This window comes from Rhopilema esculentum, chromosome 16 (genome assembly GCF_057945365.1).
Source record: "Rhopilema esculentum isolate cy_ngs chromosome 16, ASM5794536v1, whole genome shotgun sequence".
Classification (NCBI taxonomy): Eukaryota; Metazoa; Cnidaria; class Scyphozoa; order Rhizostomeae; family Rhizostomatidae; genus Rhopilema; species Rhopilema esculentum.
In genome coordinates this window covers 14820359-14846683 of record NC_142830.1, presented here as the reverse complement: position 1 = coordinate 14846683, position 26325 = coordinate 14820359, and the positions used below count along the sequence as shown (strand labels likewise).

The following is a 26325-nucleotide window of genomic DNA, read 5'->3' as shown; positions in this document are numbered from 1 at the left end:
AATTTTTAAAATATTGAAATCTAGCGGCAGCGATAACTAACCGTGATGGCAACTAACCATGGGAAAAAAAATGAACTGAAAAATCAGAACTCTGTCTTTCTGCCAAGCCCGAGATCAAACACTGATAATTTGAAACCCTATACCACAATCAAGATTTGTACTCTCAATTAAGACTTGCAAGGAAATTTTTTTGTCGTCACTATCAAGAAGTGACTCGAGATTCTTCTTGAAAAATGCCTTGCCTATGAAAGTTGATTCACTAAAAATATGTGAGCCCGTAGATAAATGAAGATTACTGTTGACTGTTCTGTTATACAGTTCCAGATGTTTTAAAAAAATGTTGGAATTGTCAGATGATCGCATTAAGCAAGAGACCTAAAGTGCAATTAAAATTCGTCCTGTTCTATACATCATATTCTGCCAATTGGGCTAACTGGGCAAAGTACACATAGGTAAGCACAGCAAAAACAATAAAGTGATTGTTATATAGACACCTTAAATCCTCAAATTAGTCCTCGAGTTTTACAAAGGAGGCTTGTGACGAAGGGGATCTTATAAAAATCATCTTCATGTTGCAATACAAATAACTTGTTTTGTAGCTTTCCATCAAGCCAAAGCATGCATGAAAGCAAAATAAGATAATTTAATCTCGAAGGTTGATGTGTTCATTTTCTTCGATGATATCTTTATCACTTTCTCCGTGATTTTTCTTTTTTTTCATTCACCACAGAACGTTTCATCAACCATGGGGTGCAATTGTGTAACTTTCAGTTGCATTAATACGCAAAAAGCGGCAAAAAGCGACAGGCGGGGCCTAATTCTATGATGGGGGCTTATTAACAATTTTTACTTCAATGTTTAAGGCTTTATGAGAAAGGGGGGCTTATAAGAGAGAAGGGGGCTTATACGACAGAAGGGGGCTTTTACGAGAGAAGGGAGCTTATACGAGAAAAGGGAGCTTATATGAGAGAAGGGGGCTTATACGAAAAAGGAGGGCTTATATGAGGGGGGCCAATTCGAGGAATTATGGAAATCTAAAAAATAAAAGATACTCACAAGCTACATAGCCTCTGTTTGACAATTTTCTCGAATATCTTTAAGAACAAAAGTAAAAATGTTCATGTCGAGTTTTTCACAAAACAATCAATTCTTGTAGCAAAAATTTTGCAAGGCAAATGCGATTGCTTCCTTCAAACCTTTATTATAACACAATAGAAAACAAGACAATTTCATGTCCACAAATTGTCGACAAATCTAACCCGTAAGTCAATCTAACATATGTTTGAAACACAAAAGTATATCAGCTTTTTCAAAATTAAAGAAAGAATTGAACCTCTCACATACTTTACTCATTTCTTTAGAAATACCAAAACGTAAAATTGAATAACATTAAATAAAAGACTTAATAAGCAACAAAGAGCTATTTTATCAATTCTATTCATCTCTATGAAACAAGAAATAGGTGCCTAATCTTCCAAAAGGATCATTTCAATCAAATTTTTAAAAGTACTTTTAAAAATTTGATTTAGGATCTTCCCGTGGTTTCTTAACTTTGAGGGTGATCAGTAAGTAGTACTATAGCACTCGATTTTTCGATCGGGTCGCCTTTTTATAGACAGATTCTAATATAAATATGAGTGTATATGCAGTCTAAATTTTATGTGAAAAATTTAGAAAAGATTCCACTGTATCTCAATGGGCACCAGATGCACTGAATTGTTTGTTCTTTTGCAGTCATTATGCTTCCATATACATGGCGAAATACAATATGAAGAATTTTCTTTAGACTTGTTAGAAAACACAAGGAAAAGTCATTTCAGGATCGTGGCACGCATGTATTCATCACGTGACACAATACTTGTTCCTTAACGTAAACAAATCTAAATCTAATCGGGTCTTTTCCCAAAAATCTTTCTTTCTGCTCTTCAATACATTTTTTCGCGATACTTTGCCCTTTAGCGTAATTGCATGACTTGTAAATTTCAAAAATATGATTAGCTTTAGAAATGCAGCAAACCAATACTACGCCACAGAAAATTTAACAAAATTGATCTTTATATCAGAAATGGCGGGAGTAATTCTTTAAATGAATTTAGAATCATACAATAAACAGTCCTGCTTTTGGCTTCCAGCAAGTCACGTACCCCTAATACTTATAGCGGTCTCTCTCCAATCAAAAATTTGTTTATGTGTTGAAAATCAAATAAGAGGAGACTCGCCGACATCTGATCTATGTTCTTCGAGCCTCATCAAATCAAATTGTTAATAACCTGAGCAGAAGGGTTGCGCGTAGAACTATACTTAATCATCAAGCAAAAAAATGTTACATCTTATTCTTTTCCATTGTCAAAGTTTGGCGACTTAATGTTTTGTTGTGAATGACCTGTTGTCAAAGACGGACAAAGCTGAAAAGCTGCTTAGCAATTTATTTCAATGACGATTATAGTAGTATTTTCATATTCAAATACTAAATACCCAGCACATGAACTGTATTCTTTGCATTAGTCTCTAAACATAGAAGACTTAGTTCTCAAGAGTATTTGCTTTGTCACTGGCAATTTTGAAATGTTCCATTCTTTAGCAATAGTGGATCAAAGAAAGACCATTAGCTTCACAATTACCTGTTTGAATAAGGGTACATGAACACCAGAGCTGAAGTTTCTCTCATTTTTAAACCTTGAACTGAAAAGGATTTGTCCATTATATATTAGGAAACTGGCTTTGACAAAAAACAAGATAATTAGAAAACATGTAACAAGACCTTTTTATAAACCAATTGTATTTGATGAAGGCTATAGCTAAGAGCCTTGCTTTGATAAAATATGTGCACAGATTTATAGATTATTAGGGTTTGGATTTATGTTCTTTTTGAATGGGAACAGGATTGTGACATCGAATATATTTGTTTTACAGCAAATGAGACTCTTGGCTAGATAAAATCATCAGATATTTCATAAAATTACAATTGTCAGTTAACCCAATCTATCAAACTTGATGTCAGGAAATTCTTTTGGCTAGAAAATTTCAAGTATTCATGCAGAATTACAAAACAAAGAAATTTGTTTCTGAATCGGGCTTTTAAATATATCCATTTACTTCTCTATCTATAAACTTGTAATGCTTCTGCCATACATCTACATTAAAAAAGATGGTTGTGGGACACATTCGAGAACATATCAGAATGAACAAGGTCTTAGGTACAAACAGAAATGGAGTGATTGAATGAAAAACCTATCTTTATTAATTGTAAGATATATATGTATAAACATCATACCAAAAGTGCTGGAGCAAATCAACTTCCTTGTCTCCACTTTTGGTCTTGGATTTGGGGCTTGAAGTTGGTGCCTTTTCATCTAATTTCTTAGGCAAAGACGGTAACTAGAAGATAAATAACTATGTGTTTACACGAGATCAATTATCACTATCACTATCAATCAAGGTAATTATCAATTAGTTGCAACTAATTAACTACAAAATGAAAAATAATCCTTTTATCATAATTCAGGACAACATATTTTAAAATTTACACCTGAATTGAAACTAGCAATCTGATATTAAAAAAGAAGAAACTTTTAACAACAAGGCACTTTAAAAATTTAGATGTCCCAATATGAAAGAAGGCACACAATAGCAGGAACATCGCATACTGAAGTAATCCCATACTCTCTTCATAGTATAAACATCAGAATATTTGCAATTTACTTTTGGTCAGCATCTGATTTTTATACTATGAAGATTGTCATACAAAAAGTTTTTCAATATGTGATGTTTCCTTTTTTTCTATCGCCTTCAAATTTTGCAGTACCAAAAACTAAAAACTAAATTAACACTATTTGATTGATTGGGTTTCCTCCGATTTTCGGATCAGAATAATTCTTAACATAAAAGCAGCAATACCTGTTATTAGCAATACTTTGTGATAAGAAGAATTACCTGTTGTTTATGTAGTGGGGTGCTAAGAACGGATAGCAGCCTTTGCAACTCATGGGACTCCCTAGAAGAATAAATAAGTTTGATGTTAGTTAATGAATGATGTTGTGTTTTACAATAAAACATTTATTAGCCTATACACAGATCTGAAAATTAACATGAATGGCAAAGGCCTAAGACTCTAAAACATGAATTATCTCCTTTTTTATGATTTCAATATGTGGGCTTCTTTTGGACACTGATGGAAAGAACCTTAAAAAAGACATTTTTGTTGACTACCTAGTTAATGATTCATTTGCTTAAACTGGATGATTATTTGGACTTTAAATAATAGAAAGATTGGTCTGGTAAGCAGTGGCATATTTGATGGGTGTGAAATTCTGTGATACTCCATGCGATTTTAGCTGGTTTTAGCAGTTGAATGCTCTGATAGAGTCAAAGTGGCAACAATATTTTTTCCATCGGTAGATATATCAGCATAACTGCACACTATTGAACAAAGCTCTTTTGTAGGCCTTGGGACACATCTAAGTTCCCCTGATCTTACAAGTTTACACACTTTCTCAGTATTTGCAAAATGGGCACTAATGAACTTGTGTACCTCTTTGCAAAAGTCACTCATATGAAACCAATAAGCATGTATGGTTTGACACAGGATCAGCTTCTGAGAGGTACATTAGTGCATTGGTGCCACAAAATATATCAAGGGCTTGGAAACAATGAAAAACATTGTCTGGAACTAAATAATTGAGACAAAAAGTATCATTTTAAGCCATGACCCTACCAATAAAAAAAGCTAAATTTTCAATGCTTATTTGGTACAATAAAAAGGACTGAATTTCATTCAAAAAAGGATTGATCATTGCATCAATGAATAAGTTTGAAGTAGGAAGTGCAGAACATTTAATAAAATTTCTCATGCTGCAAAAGATTAATAAAAAAAATGCAAATATTGAAGAATCCTCTTCATTGGAAGCAACTCAATCTACATCGTTTATTGGGAATAATGGTAATCCAGGATCCACCTACCCAAAAGGTGACATGTTTTGTCATTGTATTCAATACAGTACCATACCTTCAGTCGTATTCAATATTCTGTTGAGGTGCTGCAGTTGCATTGGTTCAAAATAAACACTAACCAAATTTTACCTGTCTCTATTCTTGCGCTTGGCATCACTTCTTTCTTCTCTTGACATGTTTACTTGACAGCATTATTCGACACTAATTCTGAACCAAACACCATTTTAAACCTGAAGTTTGACAGAGAAAATCCTTTGAAAGATGTTCAACGAACATTTCACTTGTTTGAATGAACTTGCTTTTCAATCGAAGAAGAGATTATCCAAAAATGGGTACCATTAACCAAAAACGATGTAAGCTAACAAGAAATTCCGATGAAAAATGAAGCAAATATCTATTTAACGATTACTGAGATATGAATCTATGTGATCACCTGCAAATTATGAGAGACAAAGAGGAACATCGCCATGTTTACAAATGGTTACTTCTTCCACGCGAAATCAGTTGCCCGGTTGCATGTCGAGCGTGTATTTTGCGGACCAGAGAGACAGATTGAGCAAAACAGCAGCAGCAGCAACACCCAATGCTTTTCTCTGTTACCTCTATTGAGGGAGGCCTCCCGGAACGAAATGCCTTTCTGCTCGCCTTTTTGCAATACTAAATGGTATGGGGCAAAGACTGACTGAGATACCTGGGGGGACCGGGGGTCTTGGCCCCCCCAGAAAACGTAGGTAGCATGAGTGAAATACTTTTTTTGTAGAATATGGCTGTTGTTACGCTTATCAGGACTTCCCCCCAAACAAAAAGTTGAATCTCGGTGGGGGGCTTAGTTTGGCTGTTTCTCGAATACAACTCTTTTATTCGGAAAGAGCTTCCAGAATGGTGTCTGGAATATGACCAATTTTGCCTCCCCCTGACCCCACCGTGTATTTCTCCTAGGGATACAGAAATGATTTTTGCCAACAAAAAGAGTGGCACACTCTTTGAGGGTGTTGTCATAAAATAAATGATCTTATATGCTGCTTTCATGGGTTTTCTATTTCAAAATTCGTTCCTGAGTGCCATACTTTGAATGCCAATACCTTACAATTGTTGCAAAAAGGTTACAATTATGCTACACTACAGGATGAGAAAAATTCTTCTTTAACCTGGCAAATGCAGACAATGTTTTGGGGGGTACAGTGCCCTACCCATACCCCCATTTGCGACGCTCATAATTAAAGGGCTGCAGCCTCCAAACCCCTACGTCTCCTACGGCTCATTCCTTTCGTAAATCATCGTAGAGATAAAAGGAAATCTTTCTTAAAAGATTAGTGTTGGTAAACTATCAAAAGATTATCCAGGACATGTGGAAAACTTTTTCTACTCTTACGAAATCTACGTTTGCGATTCCCTGTTTTTAATGTCATCTTCACTTATGCAATATGGTATAAGTTTGGGGAATACATTTTACAAGTATAAAACCAATTTTCTAATTGCAAGGGTCTATTTCACTTTAAATTGTTATGGCATATCTGATCACAGATGTTGACGATCAGTGACTTCCAGTTTTCCCTGTCATCAGCTTTTTGAATTAAAGTTCCAGCATCTCATTGGTCAGCAGCTTCAGACTATCCATGTATGTTTTTACTTGCCTTCCCCTGTCTCTTTTACCTTCAATTTTGCAGTAACAGAACATAACATTGATAGAAACAATTAGAAAAAGACAACTTGAGTCTTTAAGAAACTTGTGCAGAAAGAAAGGTTTAGAACATCAGCTATTGACGGGTAAAATTGAAGGTAAAATGATCTATACAAAACATAAATCAAAACCAAAGATGTATCGATTATACTGCAGGGTGTGCATGGGTGGAGAGAACAGTCTTTAATAAACAAATGGATCTCAAGATCTCCTTGACCAGACCCGCCTGTCCGAACCATTCTCCTGAAATTGCTAATGTTAGTTTATCCAACAAAGTGGCTCATTTCCCAGGTATCAACACCTATTCCGTAAACTTTGTAAAATTCGTCAATTACAGCCATACTAACAGGCACTGTATGCAATATTGGTAAATTTGTTCTCAATAATATTGAAGATAGAGATAAAAGGAGCTTTCCATTCTCATAGGAAATGATCGACTAGGACAGGAGGGGGGCTCTGCCCAAAAATTTCCGGAGATTGTCTTGTACGTTTGCTGGCATAACATGAGTAGTTTCTTAATGTAAATATATTTTTAGATTATCCTCTATGTTGGATTTCCAGAAAAACCGTCAATAGACTGTCGATTTGGGATTAATTTTGGCAAAATATCTAATTAAAATATCAACTTCAAACTACTTCAATTGTTTCAAATCTCGATATAACAGGGAAAAAGGTCACCTTGTTGTTTTGTACCCTCCAAATTTATATCCCTTTTTTATGGCATTAGTTTTCCGAAGAAAAATGTTCGAGATCTTAGTTAGAAGAACTGTTCATTTAAAAAGCTTCTGGAAACTATGTCAGAAAAGACTTTGTTAAGGCTTTAAAACGCGCCTAAGACCAGAAACTTGCAATTGTTTTTTAAATCAATGTAAAGAAATATCATCCTTTCTTATGGGTAGCTAGTAAATTTATAAATTTATTCTCTAGTTAAGTTAGCAGAAAAGCTATTTTACAAAAGAATTGAAATAAACAGCTTAAAGAGATCTCATTTGAATTCACTTTTTCAAATTTTTTTTTAAATTGGAAGGTATGGAAATGGAAATGGTCATGAACTGGTTTGAAAACTTTAAGCCATTTCCTCAATTTTTTAAGATGCGATAATCTGCAAAAATCAAGAGACTATAATTCCACGCGTTGTAAGCCGAGTTTTAACTTGAAATTATCATCCTAGAGATAAAAATTTTCACCTTTTTTGTACCTCTCTGTATGATTTTCCTATGAATTTCTCAGAAATGCAAGATAGAGACGAAAGAACAAATACAATCATTTTCTATCTGACAGATTTTTAAAACCAAAACGATACTCTATTTACAAATTTTCAGCAAAATTGTCTAACATATTTTGTAAAAATAACACTGGCGTTTTATGACATACACCTGAAAATCCATATTAAACTTATAAAATACGAAAATCAAGTAGTATTTATCACCAATTAAAACCTAGACGCTTTCCTGATTTGCCAACATGTCCATAGGCCTTGTCATGAGTTAAACCGTCCTTTCGATAATACGGTAGCTGGACTCCCGTTGCGTCACAAGTCGGGTAACTCGGCCTTAGGCCTCCGATCCCGTCAAACTTGGGCCCAGTTCCTCCACCTGGACCTGATGCTGCAGCTTTGACAAGCGGATAGGGGTTTCTACCTTTCGATTTTGCCTCACCAATGACCTTCTGGGCGTAATCTTGAAACTGCTCTTCTTCTTTGACAACTAATTCGAGGATTTTCTTGTCATATTTGAGCTGTTGTTTGCGAGCAACTTGTTTTTTTTCCTTCTTATGATTCTGAAGAGAAAATGTTTTAAAACCTTACTAAAATGATGTCAGTTGAAAAAGACTCAATTTTTAAAAAAAATCAATGCCAAAGTTAGATTACAGGAATCCTGAAAAGTATCCTGCATCCGTAATTGGGGGGACGGGGGCTGGATGATTTGAAACTAGCTCAATTTTCTGCGAGTGTCTCAGCATTTTTTGCCAGGGGTGTGGAAGTAAAACATTAGGATATCCTATCAAAGTATTGTGTCAGCATTTCCGAATTACACTACCGAAAAACTACTCAAAATTGAAAACTTTATTTTCTCCAACCTATTAGTCAAAATGCAAGAGCTTTGTTACTGAAAATACATGAAATATCAAAATATGCAAATTCACCAGCAGATAAAATTTCACCAAATCTGTTGATAAAAGGACCTCTTAAAGAATTGAAGACGTGAAGGCACTAACCATTTGATCCTTAAGTGTCTTCTGATTTTTTTGGGATTTTACTCGATTGTTCAATCTTTTTTCTTCCATCTGCTTTTCATACTAAAAAAATAATCATTGTTAAGTCACTTACAATGCTGAATTGTTGTTGCAAATGAACATATAGATGCAAATGAACAATTAACTGAAATTGACAAAACTTCAACGACAGTATATCTTCAAAAAAGTCTTAAAGAGCGAAGATGAAAATTATAGGTTTGGTTGATTATTTTGCTTTCTCTAACGAGAAATCTAAAAAAACATGGAAAATGCATGAATGAACTTGCATGCATGCATGACTTGCGATGGAAAATTAGATCGAGCAAGACTAGGCCATCTGAAGAAAGCCAGATAAGGTATTTACCTCTTGATCTTCCAGGACACGGATCTTTAAAAGTTCCTCGTCCTTTGTCCGTTCTTGTTCTTTCACATTCTCCGCGTACTCAATCTAAAACACGGAACATAACGGTGAATAACTTGTTTTTATCCAAACAAAACTGACAATGAAAGAAGCGCAATTAAAAATTTGTTTTATAATATAAATCTAGAGCAATATACCGATAGAAAGATCTGTTTAGGTGAACCAAAAAGAAGTTCTCGAGCATGGAAGTCGGTTAAAAAGGTATTACATTTAAGCATAATTTAAAGGACCGGATATTTATTTCGTCCTACCGGAGAGTTCGTTATCTAAGGGTAAATAGTAAGAACCGGCTTGAGCTCGTTGTACCCGAAAGGCTGTGATATAGGAGATATTTGTAACCGTATTTGTATCATATGAAACAAACAACGCAGAGAACCGTCCACCAATTTAACCGAATACCTACCATGTTGACTCGATGATCCCTTATGGACTGGAGCTCTTGTTCTCTTTGCGCGTCTTTTCGCTGTTCTTCTTCCTAGAGATAAGATCAGATAGCAATTTAGAACCGCAGTAAGCAAATATATGATAAATAGAATTAATCCCAAGTATCTATCGCCTAAACAGCAAAAGGATAATCGTCTGCAAGCATTGATAAACAACATAGAACAGTTTCATGCCTTCATAACAATTATCGTGCAAGGATCCAGACATAAGTGATATGAGCAAAACATACAATAACAAAGCACAGAGCCTCGATAATAACCTTTTTTGCCATGCTGCAGAAAATCAACAGCTTCAAGAAGTTTTCTATTTTCAGAATTATAATTGCTTTTTTAAAATGTAACAAGTTTACCATTAAATAGCCAAGGCACGATATACTTTGGTTTTCCAGTGTCACGCAGAAATTAATTATCAATATAAGCAAAATTTGACAAAAGAACGGAAAAGCGGAAAGATATCCTACTAAAGTACTTTCTTTAGACACTCCTCGGAGCAAAGACGTCGGAAAATGTCCAAAGGTAGGCAGAAAATGTGTATCCAGATACGGATCGAAAGTAACGTGACCGTAAAAAGGAACCAATCAAATGCGATATTCCTCCTCTTACGCTACTTTCGATCCACAGCATAAACGTTTAATTATTTTTTATAAAAATTTAGCTACTTTATGAATTAAAAGTAGAAAACATACCAGTCTCTTTTTCTCTTGCTCAGCAACAGCCTTTGCTATTCTGTCATCTTCATCGTCTACTTTTTGCTTCATTTGTTCATGCAGTTTTTTCCTCATGTTTTCAGTGTGATTTTGGAAAGCCCTAGGATTAAAAAAGATGATAGAATTATGTTTTAACTAGGAACCTTAAAATCAACAAAGGCCTTACTCATCAAATATAATTTCAAAAGTTGCCTTTTGCCTCTTTAAATTGAATCCTTTAAAGATAACTGTTAATCTTAAAGCTTTTAAAAGCAATGTTCCAAAAACGTATTAGCCTACAAGACAATTTTCAATTAACAGCAACAAATGTTTTCTACTGGGAAATATGGTTCACGGATCATCAGAAGTTCCAAGCTGAAAAAAATTACATAAAGCTTTCTAAAAAGTTACTCACTGGAAAAGTTCAACTTCCTTCTTCTTACGCATTTGTATCATTTTCTACAAAAAAGAGATGGCATTGAGAAACCACTTTCTTAAGAAATCACAAAAAGGTGATGCAATGCAAAAGTAAAGCTTTCAAAACATCAACAGAAAACTACAAAGTAACGAAAAAGCTTCCTGAAACTTATGCAGGCTTGCAGTTATACAAGGAATCAATAATTTATTTGAAGACAATTAATTGTTACAATCTGTTTATAAATCAATAAAAAACAAGCAAACAGAAAGAACTAATTAGTACCTTTTTAGCATCTACAAATTTTCCAATTTCTACATCTTCAAGATATTCTTTCTCCTTTTCTTGCTCCAGGTGAATCTAAAAAAAGCAAAATATTTCATAAATTTTCATATATTGCACCATGGTAAACCAAAGTTCTGTAATTAGGAGATTTGTGAAAAATGCATTTTCATATTAATCTAGTACATAGATCTTCACATTAAATAAAGAAGGCATTTAGTCACCTTTTTCAGCTCAAGGTCTTTTTTGTATGTTCCTTTCAAAGCTACTTTATCCTGTAAAAATACAAAAAACAATTATGTTTCAAAAAGTAGATCTCATATTAAAAACTTATAAAAGAAGAAGCAGCAAATATTCCCAATCCTTTTTTAACAGCATTTTTCAATAGCGTTTTTGTTAACAAACATGCAAAAAGATACAATCACTGAATATACCAAAAACAACTTACAGCTCGCTTTTGCTTGACAATGGCAACTTTAGCAGCTTCATACATTTCCTGCAAAAAGAACAGCAAATCTCAATTGCACAATTACTGAAAATATATAATTAATATTTCAAAAATATACTTCACAATATGCATTCTAACAATTACAGATCTTTTGAATAACCTTAAAATTGGAATATCTAAATCTGAACATCTATACTCACAACTTGCTGCTTAATATTCTCCCCTTCCTTTATATCTTCAACTTTGACTTTTTCCTGCTCCTGTATATGATCTGTTACCCTACACAAAGTAACAAGATATTATCATTCATTTAAGAGCTACAGTTTAAGAAAGTATTTGCTCTAGTATAAGTCACACTGACTGCTGATTTGGACTATCAAATGTTGCAAACAGAAAATCTATTTCAAATGGAAGTGTTTCAAGAACAACAAAGAGACATTTTTAATGCTACTTACTGCATCAATTGAAACTGTGCAATGGTTCGTTTTTGGTTGTATCTTTCGGCTGCTTTATCTTGGTCTCTTTTGATGCTTTCCTCTATTTCCTGTAATGAATCAAATAAGAAATTAGATCATACATAAGAAAAAAAGGTTTTCCAAAAATTAGTCAATTTAGACAGGGCTAACAGAACAATTTCCCGGAAAATTTTACAAGAGCATTTAGTTTTTACTTGACTAGGTAGAAAATGAGAAGCTAAAAATATTGGTGCTGTAATTTTATTCTGGAAATTCTTGATGGCACTTTTCAAGAATCTGATAATATTTGGAAAAATGGTAATGAAGTATTTTATTTATCACCAAGGTTTAGCCATAATCTACTGTTAACATGAAGCATCAAATATGTTCATTTAATTATTGATTGGCCTTGAATATACCATTATATAGAAGCACCTGCAATATATAGGATACTTGGCAACCTAACAATGAACCAGCATTACAATGTGGAGAAGCAATTAGTTTTCTTATAATAAAAATCTTAAAAAACAAAGCTTGATATTCTAGATTTTGAAGGTGCAGTGCTTTATATATCCAGCTTGTACATACCCTTTGATGAAGCTGATGCAAATAGGCATCTCTGTCCTTCTCCCAATTCTGTTTGCTTTTCTTTAACTCTATTTGTGCATCTCTTTCTTTCATCACTTCAGTTAACAGCAAGGCTCCCTTTTAAAAAATAGAAAAAATTACATATCTAAATTTTACTCATCATAAAAAATTATAACAAAAAGTAATGATTTTGACTTATTAAACAATCTGCAATAATCTGCAATAATCTGCAATAAAACATACATGGAATTCTTTCACTCTGTCTGTTTGATAATATTGCAATGTTTTGGCTCTTTCAATTGCCTCCTTCCTTTTCTCGGCTTGCAACTTAGCCTCTTCAATGTCTAATTTAACTCTTTCTTCCTGCAAAAAAGATACTCAAGATTAAGTCACTAAAGCATGGTCTTTCAAACATTTAAAATATCATAACTGATAAAAAAGTTCTAGGTGAATTGTGAATAGAAAAAAAGAAACATTTATATATAAAGACTAATAAATATATATATATGCCAATTTAAAAGAAATTCTTGACTAACAAATGGAAAAATTCATATATAGTCTATACATACCTCCTCTTTTTCTTCTTTCAACTTCCTTGCATGGAGTTTTTTCTGCCTTATACCCTATCAGGTAAATTTTTCATTTGTCAGTTCTTAAAAACCAAACAAAAGACAGATGGTATTCACTATACAATATTACATATATGGAAGGCAATACTATATTTCCTCTTTCGAATCCTGCCCTTTGATAAACGCCTCCATCTATTTACATCACACTTTCAGCCAACCATCTGTAATTAATGCTACCCTTCTACCTCTTTTAAAAACTTTATACAAAAGTTGGATTTTGTAATAAATGCCACAGCATTCTTTAGAGAAAATATCTTAACAACTTCATTATTTTTTAAAGCAATCTTTCTAATATAAAAGAAATACTGTTTCAAAAAAAATAATTACAAATCAAGTTCAATTATTCTGATTGAAATTTTTCTTTGCCAAGAAGTTAAATAACAACTTTAAATTTTACATTTAAAATGTACCTCATTTGTGTTGTCCCAATTCTTCACCATACTTTTTGACGTTTCATGGAGTCTCTCTCTCTCATCTCTTCGAATTTTTGCCTCCTCTGCCTCCTTGTTGTACCTTGATAAATTATCTTGTATTCTTTTCCAGTCCTTTGGCTGGATAACCAGAACCTGAAAAAATGAGGAAAGAATTCAATATTGATTTATCCAATAATGTTACTTAAAACATGAAACAAGCCTCAATGTTATGAGAAAATTAAGAATTCGAAAGAAAAACATTTATTCTTACACTTTTAGGATCTATTCCTTGAGCAGCAAAACCAATCCTCTGATCTTGGTTGTTGTATGCAGTGGCATCTAAAAAACAACAATGGACAAGGGCTTAGTAAATTCACATACAACAAGTAGATTAATGATCGTAAAATGCTTGTAATTCTATCGATGAAAACTATAGTATTCGTTCTCTGAGGTATATATCTTAAAGGAAATACCGTTTTTCAAAGTAAATGTTTATTTCGAACAGACCCTATCACATTTTCCTTTTCATTCAATCCTTCATACTGTCTTAAAGTCATTTCCGTGTGCTCATTTGCATAATTGTAGTGGATAAGAAATCATCATTTACATACTTAGGTTTAAAACAATTTAATGCTCAATTTGCTAAGAGTTTATATGAGTGTTACCTTGCGTTTCTAAGGGTAAAAGCGACCGAAAGGCCTAACAATCGTTAAATTCGAGAGAATAAAATAGTTACCGTTATCTTTAACTTGTCCTTCTCTTCTTCCATACATAACTCTTGTTGCCATTCCTCAAAATTCCTGTTTCTTTAAGTTTTTAACCAACTATGGTCTTGTACGAGCTTAATGCAATGTTTTCATGCCTTTCTTAGTTGCACTTGTTTTATTTGGAAGATTTGTCATCGGGTTTCCACGACAACAAAAAACTAGACCTCCTCTTCAAATCGAGTCAACTGTTAATTGGCATTGAAAATTCGAATAACATTTTTTGGGCACAGAATAGGGAAGGAAAAAGGAGGGATAGTGTGGTTGGGGGCAGATGGGACTTGCTTTTTTCTGCATAGAGGGCTGTAAAGGCCATGGCAGTTACGGTTCGTATACCCCGAGCAATTCAAAGAGCAAAACATATTTTTTTTCGAAACATCCTATGCTTTTTATGAGATATCATTGGATAAAATTATGCCATCGATGCAATAGGGGGCATTCAAAAAAACAACCAATGGGGGTTGATCTGCAAATAAACTCTAGATAAATCGACCCCATCTCGTATCGCAACTAATGCGTGTATTGTACTCTCCTGTGCAACAAGGGTTTTTTCTTCACGGGGAGGGGGCGGGGGTAAAGGTGGGAGACCCCAAAAGTTAAAATGGCAGGGACAACAGAATTTGTGTTTGGGTGGCAGGGGATGGGATGTAGTACCAAAGAGAACATATGACTGTAACTGGGGACAACAAGTCTTTTGCTTGCATTCGATTTTCGAAAGGGGACTCCCCGGCTGGAAAATCTCTCACAGAGGACGACTTTCTCTGACTCTGAGTAACAGAAGAGAATGCAATTTTTTTTGTTTCAACCCTATTATAAACAAAAAATAAAGGGTGTTTCAAAAACAAAGGAACCCTTATTCCCAGCTACCAACAATTCTTTCGTAACTGTCATTTTGTTTCGATCTTTTGTCGGTATCTTGAAAATCGGCTAAATTTTGACATAAGAAATTTTTTCACAAGTTTCGAAATATGTCAACATACAGTCAGAATTTCATATAAATCTCATGGGTTTCCTACAAAAAGCCGGCTTCAAGGACACTTTTATGAAAGGACACTTTAGTGCCCATTTCCCCTCCTATCAAAAGGCAAGGGCGGTCGCCCCCCTCATGCCCCCCTCATGCCCCCCTCCAGCGTCCTTGAACACACGCAATTGCAAATTGGCAATTGTGAAGATACGTGGTTATTTTGAGAACATTATACATGTATATTTTTCTGCCTAAAGGGTCCGTTTGACAGAAAGGCCTGTCCATACAGGGAATTACTGTATGAACACATTTTTATAGAAAATAAGATCTGGATTTGTACACTGATTTTTTTTTGCTGAGAGTTTTCTTTAAGGGTTTGTGCAATTGTAAAAATATGAATTTGCCAAGAGAAAAGGTTCTGAATATTGAGGTTTAATTTCAGAGGATTTGATAATCAAATTTTACATCACAATTTTGATTTTAGAAAGGATGGAACAATGGGGACTGTCCCATTCTACATTGAAGAAAACTTTCAAAATGTGGGCTTTTGTAAAAATTTGAGCTTTTTAATTCTTATTATCATTAAAACTCCTTTTCTCCTGTAACGGGAATACGAAACATAACATAAGCTGTGGAGTGAAACAAATAGAAAAAATTATATTTGTTTTTGTTGCTCTACGTTGAAGATCCAACAAAAAACTTCACATTGCCCGAGCATGCAAAACAGCCCTCCCCCCTCTCCTTCGCTGATTTTTTGCATTAGCAAACATTAAATCCAGTGATCTCGTGCATATGTTTACATATGATTTTGCATCTAGATGTACTTCTTTACTGATGCAGTAGTTCTTCATCTAAAACTAATAAAGCTACTAAAAAACATCGCAAATCAACGGTCTTTAAGTTCCAAGGGGGGGGGGGGGCTGACACAAACCATAAATGTGTGAGCCATTGTGCAGAGTCTAGAAAAAGACCAAACCTTCCTCTGGATGAAACTTGGCCTTGCTGGCCTTCCTCAAATTTGTCTTTGTATTCTTTGAATAATTTTTTTACTAATAGAATTTAAGAAAAATCGTCTATGATTTGGACTTAACGCTTTGTCAGGAAAGAAAAAAGTCCACAATGATAAATTTCTCTCACTTTATTTACTCTTGTTAAGTTATCTATTTGCCTTGTTCGGAGCTACAGATCGTTGGACAACCTTCCTCCGACTCACAACAGTGAAACTGAAATATTTTTTGGGCACGGAATGAAATCCCCCAAAAGTTCATTTTCTACCAAAAATTATCCTCAAGGTTGAAAACACTGAACTAAATAATTCTTGATTATACAATGTCCTTTATTTCTTTTGAATTGTAACTCAATGTCAAAAATTGATATTCAATATGTTTAAATGTATTGGGCATGCGCAGTGTGATCATTTATCCTTGGCTTGCATACTTGGAGCAAATCACGTGATCAACTGGTTGTCTTCACGCTTCGCTGCACACTGCGAAGTAACCAGTATCATGTGACTGATCCGCGGCATGATTAAAGCTTCTTCTTTAGAAAGCACGAAAAATATTCTGGTCGCAGATGCAAGATAAGCTTTAAATTTCTAGTTTGGGGCATGGATATAAACAATCGTAACTAAAAATAAAGATATGGGTTCTATGATATCCTCAATAAAAAGGGGACTTGAGTCCGTCTCGCGTTTCAAGAGAACTGTATCTGAAATGAGACAGAACCTTTCTGACGTCCAACATTGCACAAGGGACATAGTTCGAATGGTCAACAATTTGCACACGATATCGTTTGAAGTCAAGGAAACAGTGAGCCAATGTTCCATGGAGATACACAGAACTTTATGTGAGCAAATCTACAAGCAATTCTCCGATGAAGATATCGAGAATTTAAGCCACATTGTGTTTTATGACGAGTTTATTAGTAAACTGAATGAGATGCAGAAAATTGATGGAACAATTTCATCAGGAGACTTCCTTGCACATCTATTTAATGAAACTTTAGCAAGGATAAGGGAGTACGAAGAACACTGGATGAAAGACAAGACGAAATTTGAATTGTTGCTAGGGCTAGAAAAATTTCTTGACGAAAGCCTGCGTTTTCGCATCGATACCTTCACTTCATTTGGTGAGAACACAACAATGGAGTCTAATTTAGATAGCACCTACAAGACTGTCGAGAAAAGCTACTCCGCCGAATTTGAAGAGCAATGCGATATTGAAGCAAAAGATGAAGAGTGGATACCTATGAATCTACTTGAAACTAAGAAGTCGTTCAGTTACAGACCAAAAATGGCAAAAGAAAGGCAGCAGTGTCGTCAACGTAAGGGAGTCAGAATTTGGAAATTAAAACAAAAACAGCTACAAAATGCAGCAAAGAAAATGAAAAACCTGGAAGTATTTTGCGATTTGCTGAAGCACCAAAATGAGCTCCATTCTCGTTTAAATGATCATTTAGCAAAACAAAAGGGTAAGATGCTCGATCCAGTAAGGTCTGTGTTTATTAAAAGAATTATTGAAGGAGGAGACATTTTTCAGGTAGAAAATGAAAAGTACTCTCCCTGCATGGCGAAGTTTAATGCAGCTCTTGAGAAAATCATCAAAAAAGGTGATTTACGAAATTTGAACTTAAAATTGAACATAAAATATGACGTAAACATGAAAGAGCTTGTACCGGTTATCGAAAATGCAACTTTGAAAATAGAAAACATGAAAGAGGATATCGTTAGCAATATCGATAGTGTTAGAGCTGCCTTACTGATAGATATTAAGGCAATGCAAAATGATCATGAAACAGAGATGCCAGACAGAAGAGAATCTCTTGCGATTATACCGTTTCAGGAGACATTGAATCTCGTGAAGGATAAAAGTGCTGACAAACTAGAATCAAACGTTGAAGAATTTGTAATTAAATCGGGTCTTGCAGAAAAGATCCGAAAGGAGAATCTACTGAAATTCGCTCAAATACCGTTAAGTGAAAGGGAAACAAAGAGGATGATACGAAAGGTCATCCAACAGAAGGCATCACAAAGGGAAATTGAATATGCGGGGTTCTTTTTCAACCTTCTAGCGACAACAATACGGGAAAACATTGCCAATGGAGATTGCACCAAAGAAGATGCACTTTTCATAATTCTGGACGCTCTGCAAAGAAACCTCAACTTTGAGAGATCTTCGTTTCTAGAATCAGAAAAGGATACTTTTGTCGCTTCAAATGAAGCACTTGTGAAATTTAAAGATCTAGTAACCAATATTATGGCATCTAATGAATTGCCAGGTTTTATTCTACACAAAGTTTTGAAGCAAGAGGAAATAAGCTCTGCATTAGTAAACAAAGCGCTTGCATTGGTCATACAGGAAGTTTTTGGCAGAGAGAAATCGGTACCCTTACAAATGGCTTGGAAGTATTTACCCAAGAAGAGACTTTCGCCAGAGTTTTTTGACGAACTGGAGAGGCTTTTGTCACAAAATGCAAAAAGTGAGCAAGTAGCTGTTGCCATAAACATCGTCAAAGAACTGATGAAAATCAAAGAAAATAAAGCGACCATCATGGAACTTCTCGGTCCACAATATTAATCAGGAATTAACAAGACACTGAACACAAATACATCCCGACTTCTGAAGCGAGTGAAAGCGGGCACAGGAAAAAACTGGTTTTACCAATACTTGAGCCAACAATATGACAATCCAGCATATTTCTTCAATATATTGTGCCTGGGAATTCAACCATTGTCTGCTCAGAATGTGATGACTTATTGTGAAATGTCAATAAAAGTGAAAAGCGCTAGGGTACATATTTATACGTTGAAATACATTCATAGTTAACATAAGCATGATACTAATAATTCTCAAGCTAACTGGGATCTTTGATAAAGTAATACGAAAAAAATATCTGGATATCCTTTTACAAGATATTTACATGACTTTAAATCGTCTATGAAAATTTACAGTTCATGGGTGATCTGTATGAAGGATTCCGTCTGTGCAAAGGATTGTGTTTTTAAATTAACGGTTTTCACCCTTTGAAAATTTGACTGATATCGCATTTGAATTCATGCTTATGGCTGGCTTTATCATAAGCTTCATAGCCAAATGAGTTGATAAAACTAACATATTAATCAAACAAAACTTATATTTTCTTCAGCAAAGTGATGTCATGAATAGCTAATAGGGCCATCATGCAAGACACAGCGCAAATCATATCAAGTCCCTTAAGTGGCAACATTGAGAAATTCGCTGACAATCTTTGAAGACCAGTCCTTCCGTTTGAGGTGGCTTCAGAGAACCTGTTTGGAAGTTGATTGCATTGCCGAATCTAATGACGGTAAGGAAAGTATCCCTATCCCCAACTAAAGTAGAATATTTATCAACATAATAGAAAGACGGACAAAAATATATCAATTTCTGTCAACATCAGTATCAGTTAAAGGTTTCAGATACTTCTAGCACTAATAACAATTATCATTTAACACAATAATTAATTTCAAGAAGCCGTCGTTGGTAAAATATATTGTGGCTACTTGAAAGATGTTACTTACGAGTTGAAAACTAAATACAAGACAGTGAATGACAAATGTTCCATTCATGCTCAATTTCCACAACAACGAATATTAGAGTTAAACGTTCTTGTTTAAAAATTGCACATTAAATGAATGTGCAAAAAGACACCAAACAAATCACAAAAAAGAATTTCAAAGTATGCTATAAAATTATTTCAAACCAAATGTTTGTCATTCTGTTTCTCTTTCTCTTTTCAATTCATATAACGTTTGATTATAAATTTAATTTGCTAAAAGGTTTAAAAATTGACTTAAAGGTTTATACGCTCGCTACAAAACCTTGAAGAAAGTCTTGGTAAATCTTCTTTTCCTTGGAGGTCGCTGGTAGGAAGTGACCTGTAAAAGAAGAATCAGTTAAGGTAAACCAAAAGTTACGTCAAAAAATATGTACGAAAATAGACGAAACGCAACAATATATTCATTTACAAAAGCTGACAATTACTTTTCTAAATCAACAACGCTGTTGCTACATCCTCCCAGTGGCGTACCCAAGGGGGGGAATAGGGGGCTCCGGACCCCCCACTTTTCTAATATATGATCCTCGAGATGTGTCCAAAACCGATGTAAAACGCATTATGTAGTATACTGTATGCTTGTGTCGATAACAATTGTAGAATACTTAGCTATTTACCGTAGCTAACATGAATCAAATAATGGAGGAAATTTTTCAAGAAGGGCGTTCTCCGCATTTGCGAGTGTTTGAAGGGCGTGGTTCCAAAAAAAAATTCTGGGGGCTGCGTCCTAGACCCCCCACTCCTACAGCCCTGGGTACGCCACTGCATCCTCCCCCTATTATACAACTCCGAGGAACACCTCCAGAAACAACAGCAACAGCATGACAACCACTGGTCTAAATTCACCTAAATGAATTGTTGTCACCAATGCTATGAGAGGGACAAGACTTAACCATTTGAAATCATCAATAGTTTTTCTTAAGTTTAAACAATGTGTAATAATTGCAGTATTTCTTACCTCCTGCGTGAGAAAGTACAGTTCGATTATTGTATAGATGACTAAGTTCTTCACTTTTTTCTATAAATAAAATAAAGAATACGATAACTAAAAACCAATTTACAACTTATACTGTAGAATTAATACATCAATATTCTATAGCAAATGAGACACATACATTGCATTGTGTATTTTTCTGGACCCAGATACATAATTTGGTCACTTCCTTTGCATAACCCCGCTCGTTTTGTGCAGAAAGATGTTGATACAAGTTGATATTTAGATGTGAAAGTGGATATAAAGTTCCCGGATGCAATGCACTCATTTCACTATAAAACTAAGCATAAACACAAAACGAGAGCTTTCAAACTCGGGTTTCAAACATTTTGTTAAAAAGAATAACCTTGCAATGCGTAGTTTAAAACAATAAGCCCTTACCTTTGGCTATAACTTTGTCAGTGTCACCAAATATGTGCAATGATGGACAATTTATTTGTTTTTGATAAAATCCCTCGTGCTTGCTTGATTTCGATTTGAATCCAGCGCACAAAATTGCAAACCGAAACTTGAAAGGCGAATCTATGAGAAAGACAAAGAATTTGTGGAAAATGACGTTGTGACAAAATATTTCCACAGATTTATTATGTTGAAAAGAAGTCTACAGTTATTTTAAAAGCAAGAAAGCATCCAGTGAAACCAGAATCCAAAGAGATGCAAAATAAATTCTTCTTAATCAAAGCTCCGAAGAAAATTATTGAAAGATGCAACATCTCACTATTTTTCAAATAAAAGAAAAATCTCGTTCACAGGATTCAGCAAGCAAGATACGAATAACTGATTGATAAATACCTGGTTCTTCACTCAATGCACAAATATGAGAGACGACAGTCGCACCTTGACTGAATCCTAATATTCCTGCAATTGGTCAACGGTAGATAGAATATTATGAAAATCAGGAGAAAATAAAAATCATGTCTTTAAAATCGGAGGAAAAATTCATGGAGGTACATGGTTCTTGCTGTTTATAAAAAGTAAATTATGAAAGTGAAATAATAAAATAGAGATTTTTAACAGAGTAACCAAAAATACGGTAGAATAAATATAAAGAAAGATTATTATAATTGTTGTATAATTAAAAATACTGTTTTTCAGACATATCAGCATAACGGGGCGTGAAGATTTCATAAACTTGACTACAGAAGAACATTTTCTGTTACATAAGTGAATGATTCTTCAAACCTTCAGAATATAAGAAATCTTTAAAAAACCATTTACCAATAATAAAGAGCATTTAAAGGAATATTTCAAATGACTTACCATCAAATGGTCCCTGGTGAAAAGATAAGATATGCGTCATCAACGTTACAAGAAAAAAGAACTAAACAAAATAGCATATAAAGGCAATGACTTGAACAACTGAAGTTAAGAAAAAATACTGATCGGGAGAGTATTACCGCATTTGTCAGAATATTAATACATTTACACAAATGATTAGCAAATTTTCATTCAAATATAATACCAATACGATAATAAACTGCTTGATAAGACTCTGAAAGATTTTGATAACGAAAAGTGACCGGGTTGTGAACTCAACCCCCAAATGGCTTGTGAAGTCAATCCCTCGAGAAATCATATCGATTCTAAACAATTAAAAAAATTAAATGTAAACAAACTGTTGCCATTTACAAAAGTAAAGAATTAAGATATAAACCTCGTGAGGTTTGGAAAATTGAATATGAATTAATGTACATGGTGCCACAGAAAGAACGCTCCGAAACATTAACCTTCTCTTTGAACGTATCTTCTATTAGTTTGATTGATTCATCGTGTCCACAGTCAACATCACTCGTCTGCAGTGAGCTAAAAGACAATGGATCTTCGGACGAAAACCACCACCCATATTCTTCACCTGGCAATGAAAATAAACATTTACAATCACTTATAGAAATGTAGTCAATTCAGGTGCACGTTTTGTATAAGAAAGTGGTTTATGAGATAGCAGTATTGAGCTCCTTTAAAAAGCTAAAGAAGAACTGTCACGCAAAAATAGTCTGCAATTATTTTATGCAGAATATGTCGCTGAATCAAAAATCTAGTATAATTTTCTCGTCAGCTTCACTGTTTAGCTGTTTTTATGGGAACTTTCATCCATCTAAAATGTCACAACAAGGATTATCGCCAATTCTAGGTTGACGCTAACAATTACATAATAACAATGTCGTTAGAAAGTCTTTCAACACAACGTTTAAAATCTGAAGAGTACCTTAGCATGTTATGTTTCCAATTTTTTATGTTACCCTCAAAGTTTTAATACTGAAATCCTAAAGTTGGTAAGACAATTTGAGAATTGGGGGTAATTCCAAACTTTCTTGTAAAAACATTTCTAAAGAGTGTTTGATTCGCAAACTCAAGCAAGTTACAAATAAGAAAAACGAACTTACGCTTTTCAGAATTTTCATCCTCTTTCTGCAGTTGGTCAGGTACTTTGTGTGGGGCTGTTATATACACTGGAAAACAAGCCACAGAGAACTAACAGCTAGAAATCATTCATAAACGCATAAACAAGAGATCTGATGATTTTCAAGACAATTCAACACATCGTTGACGTGCAAATCTTTATTGTCTTTCATATGTGCAGATAAATAACAAAGCACACAAAAACAGGGGATTGACACTTTGCATATTGCAAAAAGCATATTGCAAAAATTCTGCAAAGAAATTCTTACCTAACTCAATCAGTTTCTTCAAGCCTTTTCTAAATGCACCAGTTTTTTCGTAAGATAAGGAAGAGCTTTGCCTAAAAAAGATTATGTCATACAAAGAAAAGAAAAGGCTAATTTGCGCCACAATACTACTTCCATTATCATCATGGAAATTAAGATTAAAAAGTAAAAAATTTAAAATTATCACACATCAATGAATATAGTATATAAGGAGGTTCAAATTAACCAAAACTAAACATCACATGTGGTAAAATATAATCAGGTGCTTTTCTTTAGAACAGGGGTCTCAAACTCAAACTATTTTGGGGCTGCTAGAGGCAAATTCTTGCTAAGCAATGTTCCAGTTTCAAGTCACTCCCCAAGAAAACAGGGCTGCCCTAGAGAGGATTCCTGAAATATGGCATCAAGTTTGAAATATATATTGCTAAATTATTCTGAATAACGATGTAATACAAATATGGATACAATGATGAGAAAAATGCACAAGCCACATCAACACTAAACTTTGCTGTCAAGATGAAAAGGGCAGATGAAAATATGCAAGTTTTTAAAAACTAGACAAAATTGCTATACCTGTAGCCATGTATCACCAAAATCTAAAAAAAGAAAAAAACCATTTAAAAATAGGTAATCGTTCACTTGTGCTATATATATAATTCTCTTAAGGTTATTGCACAAGATTAATCATACCACAAAATTATTTTACAAAATTATGAGTCTGATTATGTTTCAAAACAATTATTAATCTCCATGCTAACATAAAAAAGGTAAACATTACCAACATGAGAACTTTAATCAATTTCAATTTGATCAATTCAATGGCACAACATTTTGTTTCAATTTTTTGAAAATATTCGCAAAATAATTATTGGACATGCTGTTATCTAATTGGATTGAAAGCTTGGCAAATACACCAGGGTATCAAAGGTATTGCATCACGTTGCTCAAAATTGTGGCACTTTCGGTCAACTTTTTGAAAATACAAAACATTTGAATGCATGAACTGGAAGAAAAAGGCATATCTTGAGGCAAATTCGGTGAGAAAAGTGTTGGTATATTTTTTAAAACGATTCTCAAACAAAAGCGAAAAAACACACCCAAACTTGCCCACACATACGCAAAAAAACAACACTTCAGGCTCACACTGAAAACAATAACACTCTTAAACAACAACGCACAATAATCCCTCTAGGGGCGCACAACAAACAATGATGACAAATACTCTAAATTGATTGAAGTTTGATTTGTTGTTTGCTTTGGACCAATTGCCATTTGCCATAAAAAACACAATAAATTTGCATAACAATGGTGTTTGATCTTTCACATGAATTTCTCCTCCTTTGAAGTGGTGTAATACTTTTGATAGGAGAGTGTAATATCTGCTATTCATCTAATCAAGACAAAATAGCCACTAGACATCATCATCATCATCATCATCATCATTAGCCTGTCACACCACTGCTGGCGGATGGCCTCCACATCTTTCTCCACTCATCACGGTTTTGGGCACTCCGGGTCCACGTGCTGCCTGCCTTCTGCTCGATCTCATCTCTCCATCTTCTCTTTGGTCTTCCCTTTCCTCTCTTCTTGTCCCACGGAGTCCATTCTGTCGTTTTCTTAGCCCATTCGTGGTTCTTCATTCGTGCTACATGTCCTGCCCACTTGCCTTTGGCTTCAATCACTTTCTCGATGACATCCTTCACCCCTGTTCTTGATCTTAAGTCTTCGTTCCTGATCTTATCTCTCCTCGTAACACCCAGCATTGATCGTTCCATGCTCCTCTGGGTGACTGCCAGTTTCTCTCTTTGGCGGTTGGTAAGTGACCATGTCTCAGCTCCATACGTCATTGATGGCAGTATGACAGTGATGGCAGTATCACTAGACATACAAGTTATTAATCAAAGTTGCACAACAGATGATGATCTATCAGGCTTCTGTGTGAAATCAAACACATCTTTACAGTGGCCTGCAGCATTCCAGGTGTAAAATGTTGCATGGTCACATGATTGCTTTCAACGGGAGTTGTCATGATTTGTTTTATGGGCTTTTATCATAAGATCTTATAAGCATCTTCCTGAAGTATTTCGATCTATTTTTTACTATATTTCAGGCATCTGGTTAAAATTAGTCAGGCAAATAAACTAAAAAATGCAATGTTTTTGGGCGGTACATGCTCATATTATCATTAATGCCCGATGATGACAATTTTTTAGACGAATTACAGATGATAAATGACAGATAATTTATTCTGTTGCTATTAATCAACTATCAAAACTGGCTGTTTACGAAGCAACACAACCCCCCCCCACCTCCCCCCCTCCCCGTAGGACCAACTTACCCTCAGAAGCTTTCCTTTCTCGGCCGCCATGTTGTCTGTCGATTTCACTAGCCTCTTTTCAACTAATTCCAAGAAAAAGATAGAAGAGGCTCGCTGCTGACGTCCACACTTTTTGCACGGACCACAACAGCTGCCATATTTTAGCAAACGGCAGTTTGTGAGATGCCGTCGACAATTAAACTTGTAATATTTGATCTAGCAGGCACGACGGTAGATGACAATATCAATGGCCTACCTCTTGTTACTGTGGCAATCCAAGAGGCATTCGCAAAAGCTGGTTTTCCAGCAGTAAAACCAGACCTAGTCAATGATGTTAGAGGGATGGAAAAACGCGAAGCCATAGCGTCTCTTTTGAGAAAACTTAATATTAATAAAGAAGAG

General features: G+C 34.7%; 3 protein-coding genes across 3 annotated transcripts in view; all 3 read right to left on the bottom strand.

The window, feature by feature from the left end:
• LOC148958380 (serine/threonine-protein kinase Nek10-like) overlaps positions 1–5511 on the bottom strand; it is a 32263-nt gene extending 26752 nt beyond the window's left edge. The window contains exons 1-6 of the mRNA XM_089113226.1: positions 5384–5511; positions 5080–5180; positions 3934–3994; positions 3275–3378; positions 2622–2682; positions 1057–1094 (exon numbers count right to left, since the gene is read on the bottom strand). Of these exons, the coding sequence (XP_088969352.1) occupies positions 1057–1094; positions 2622–2682; positions 3275–3378; positions 3934–3994; positions 5080–5126 (311 nt within the window). The 5' untranslated portion in view covers positions 5127–5180; positions 5384–5511. The remainder of the gene's footprint in view (positions 1–1056; positions 1095–2621; positions 2683–3274; positions 3379–3933; positions 3995–5079; positions 5181–5383) is intronic.
• A 2248-nt stretch (positions 5512–7759) lies between these two features.
• Positions 7760–14545, bottom strand: LOC148958379 (cilia- and flagella- associated protein 210-like). The gene is made up of 17 exons (XM_089113231.1): positions 14383–14545; positions 13918–13985; positions 13644–13799; positions 13174–13227; positions 12848–12967; positions 12605–12721; positions 12017–12105; positions 11762–11840; positions 11562–11609; positions 11338–11388; positions 11117–11191; positions 10832–10875; positions 10417–10537; positions 9691–9762; positions 9231–9314; positions 8849–8929; positions 7760–8410 (listed from the first exon to the last, which is right to left on the bottom strand). The coding sequence occupies exons 1-17, from the start codon at positions 14432–14434 to the stop codon at positions 8057–8059; spliced, it is 1665 nt and encodes a 554-aa protein (XP_088969357.1). The 5' UTR covers positions 14435–14545; the 3' UTR covers positions 7760–8056.
• Positions 14546–20128: 5583 nt separating this feature from the next.
• On the bottom strand, positions 20129–25986 carry LOC148958378 (esterase OVCA2-like). Its single transcript, XM_089112979.1, has 10 exons — positions 25945–25986; positions 24180–24202; positions 23610–23680; positions 23325–23390; positions 22668–22792; positions 22201–22213; positions 21733–21798; positions 21322–21462; positions 20905–20964; positions 20129–20268 (listed from the first exon to the last, which is right to left on the bottom strand). Exons 1-10 carry the CDS (start codon positions 25972–25974, stop codon positions 20192–20194), a joined length of 672 nt encoding a protein of 223 aa, XP_088969105.1. The 5' UTR covers positions 25975–25986; the 3' UTR covers positions 20129–20191.
• Positions 25987–26325: the final 339 nt, after the last annotated feature.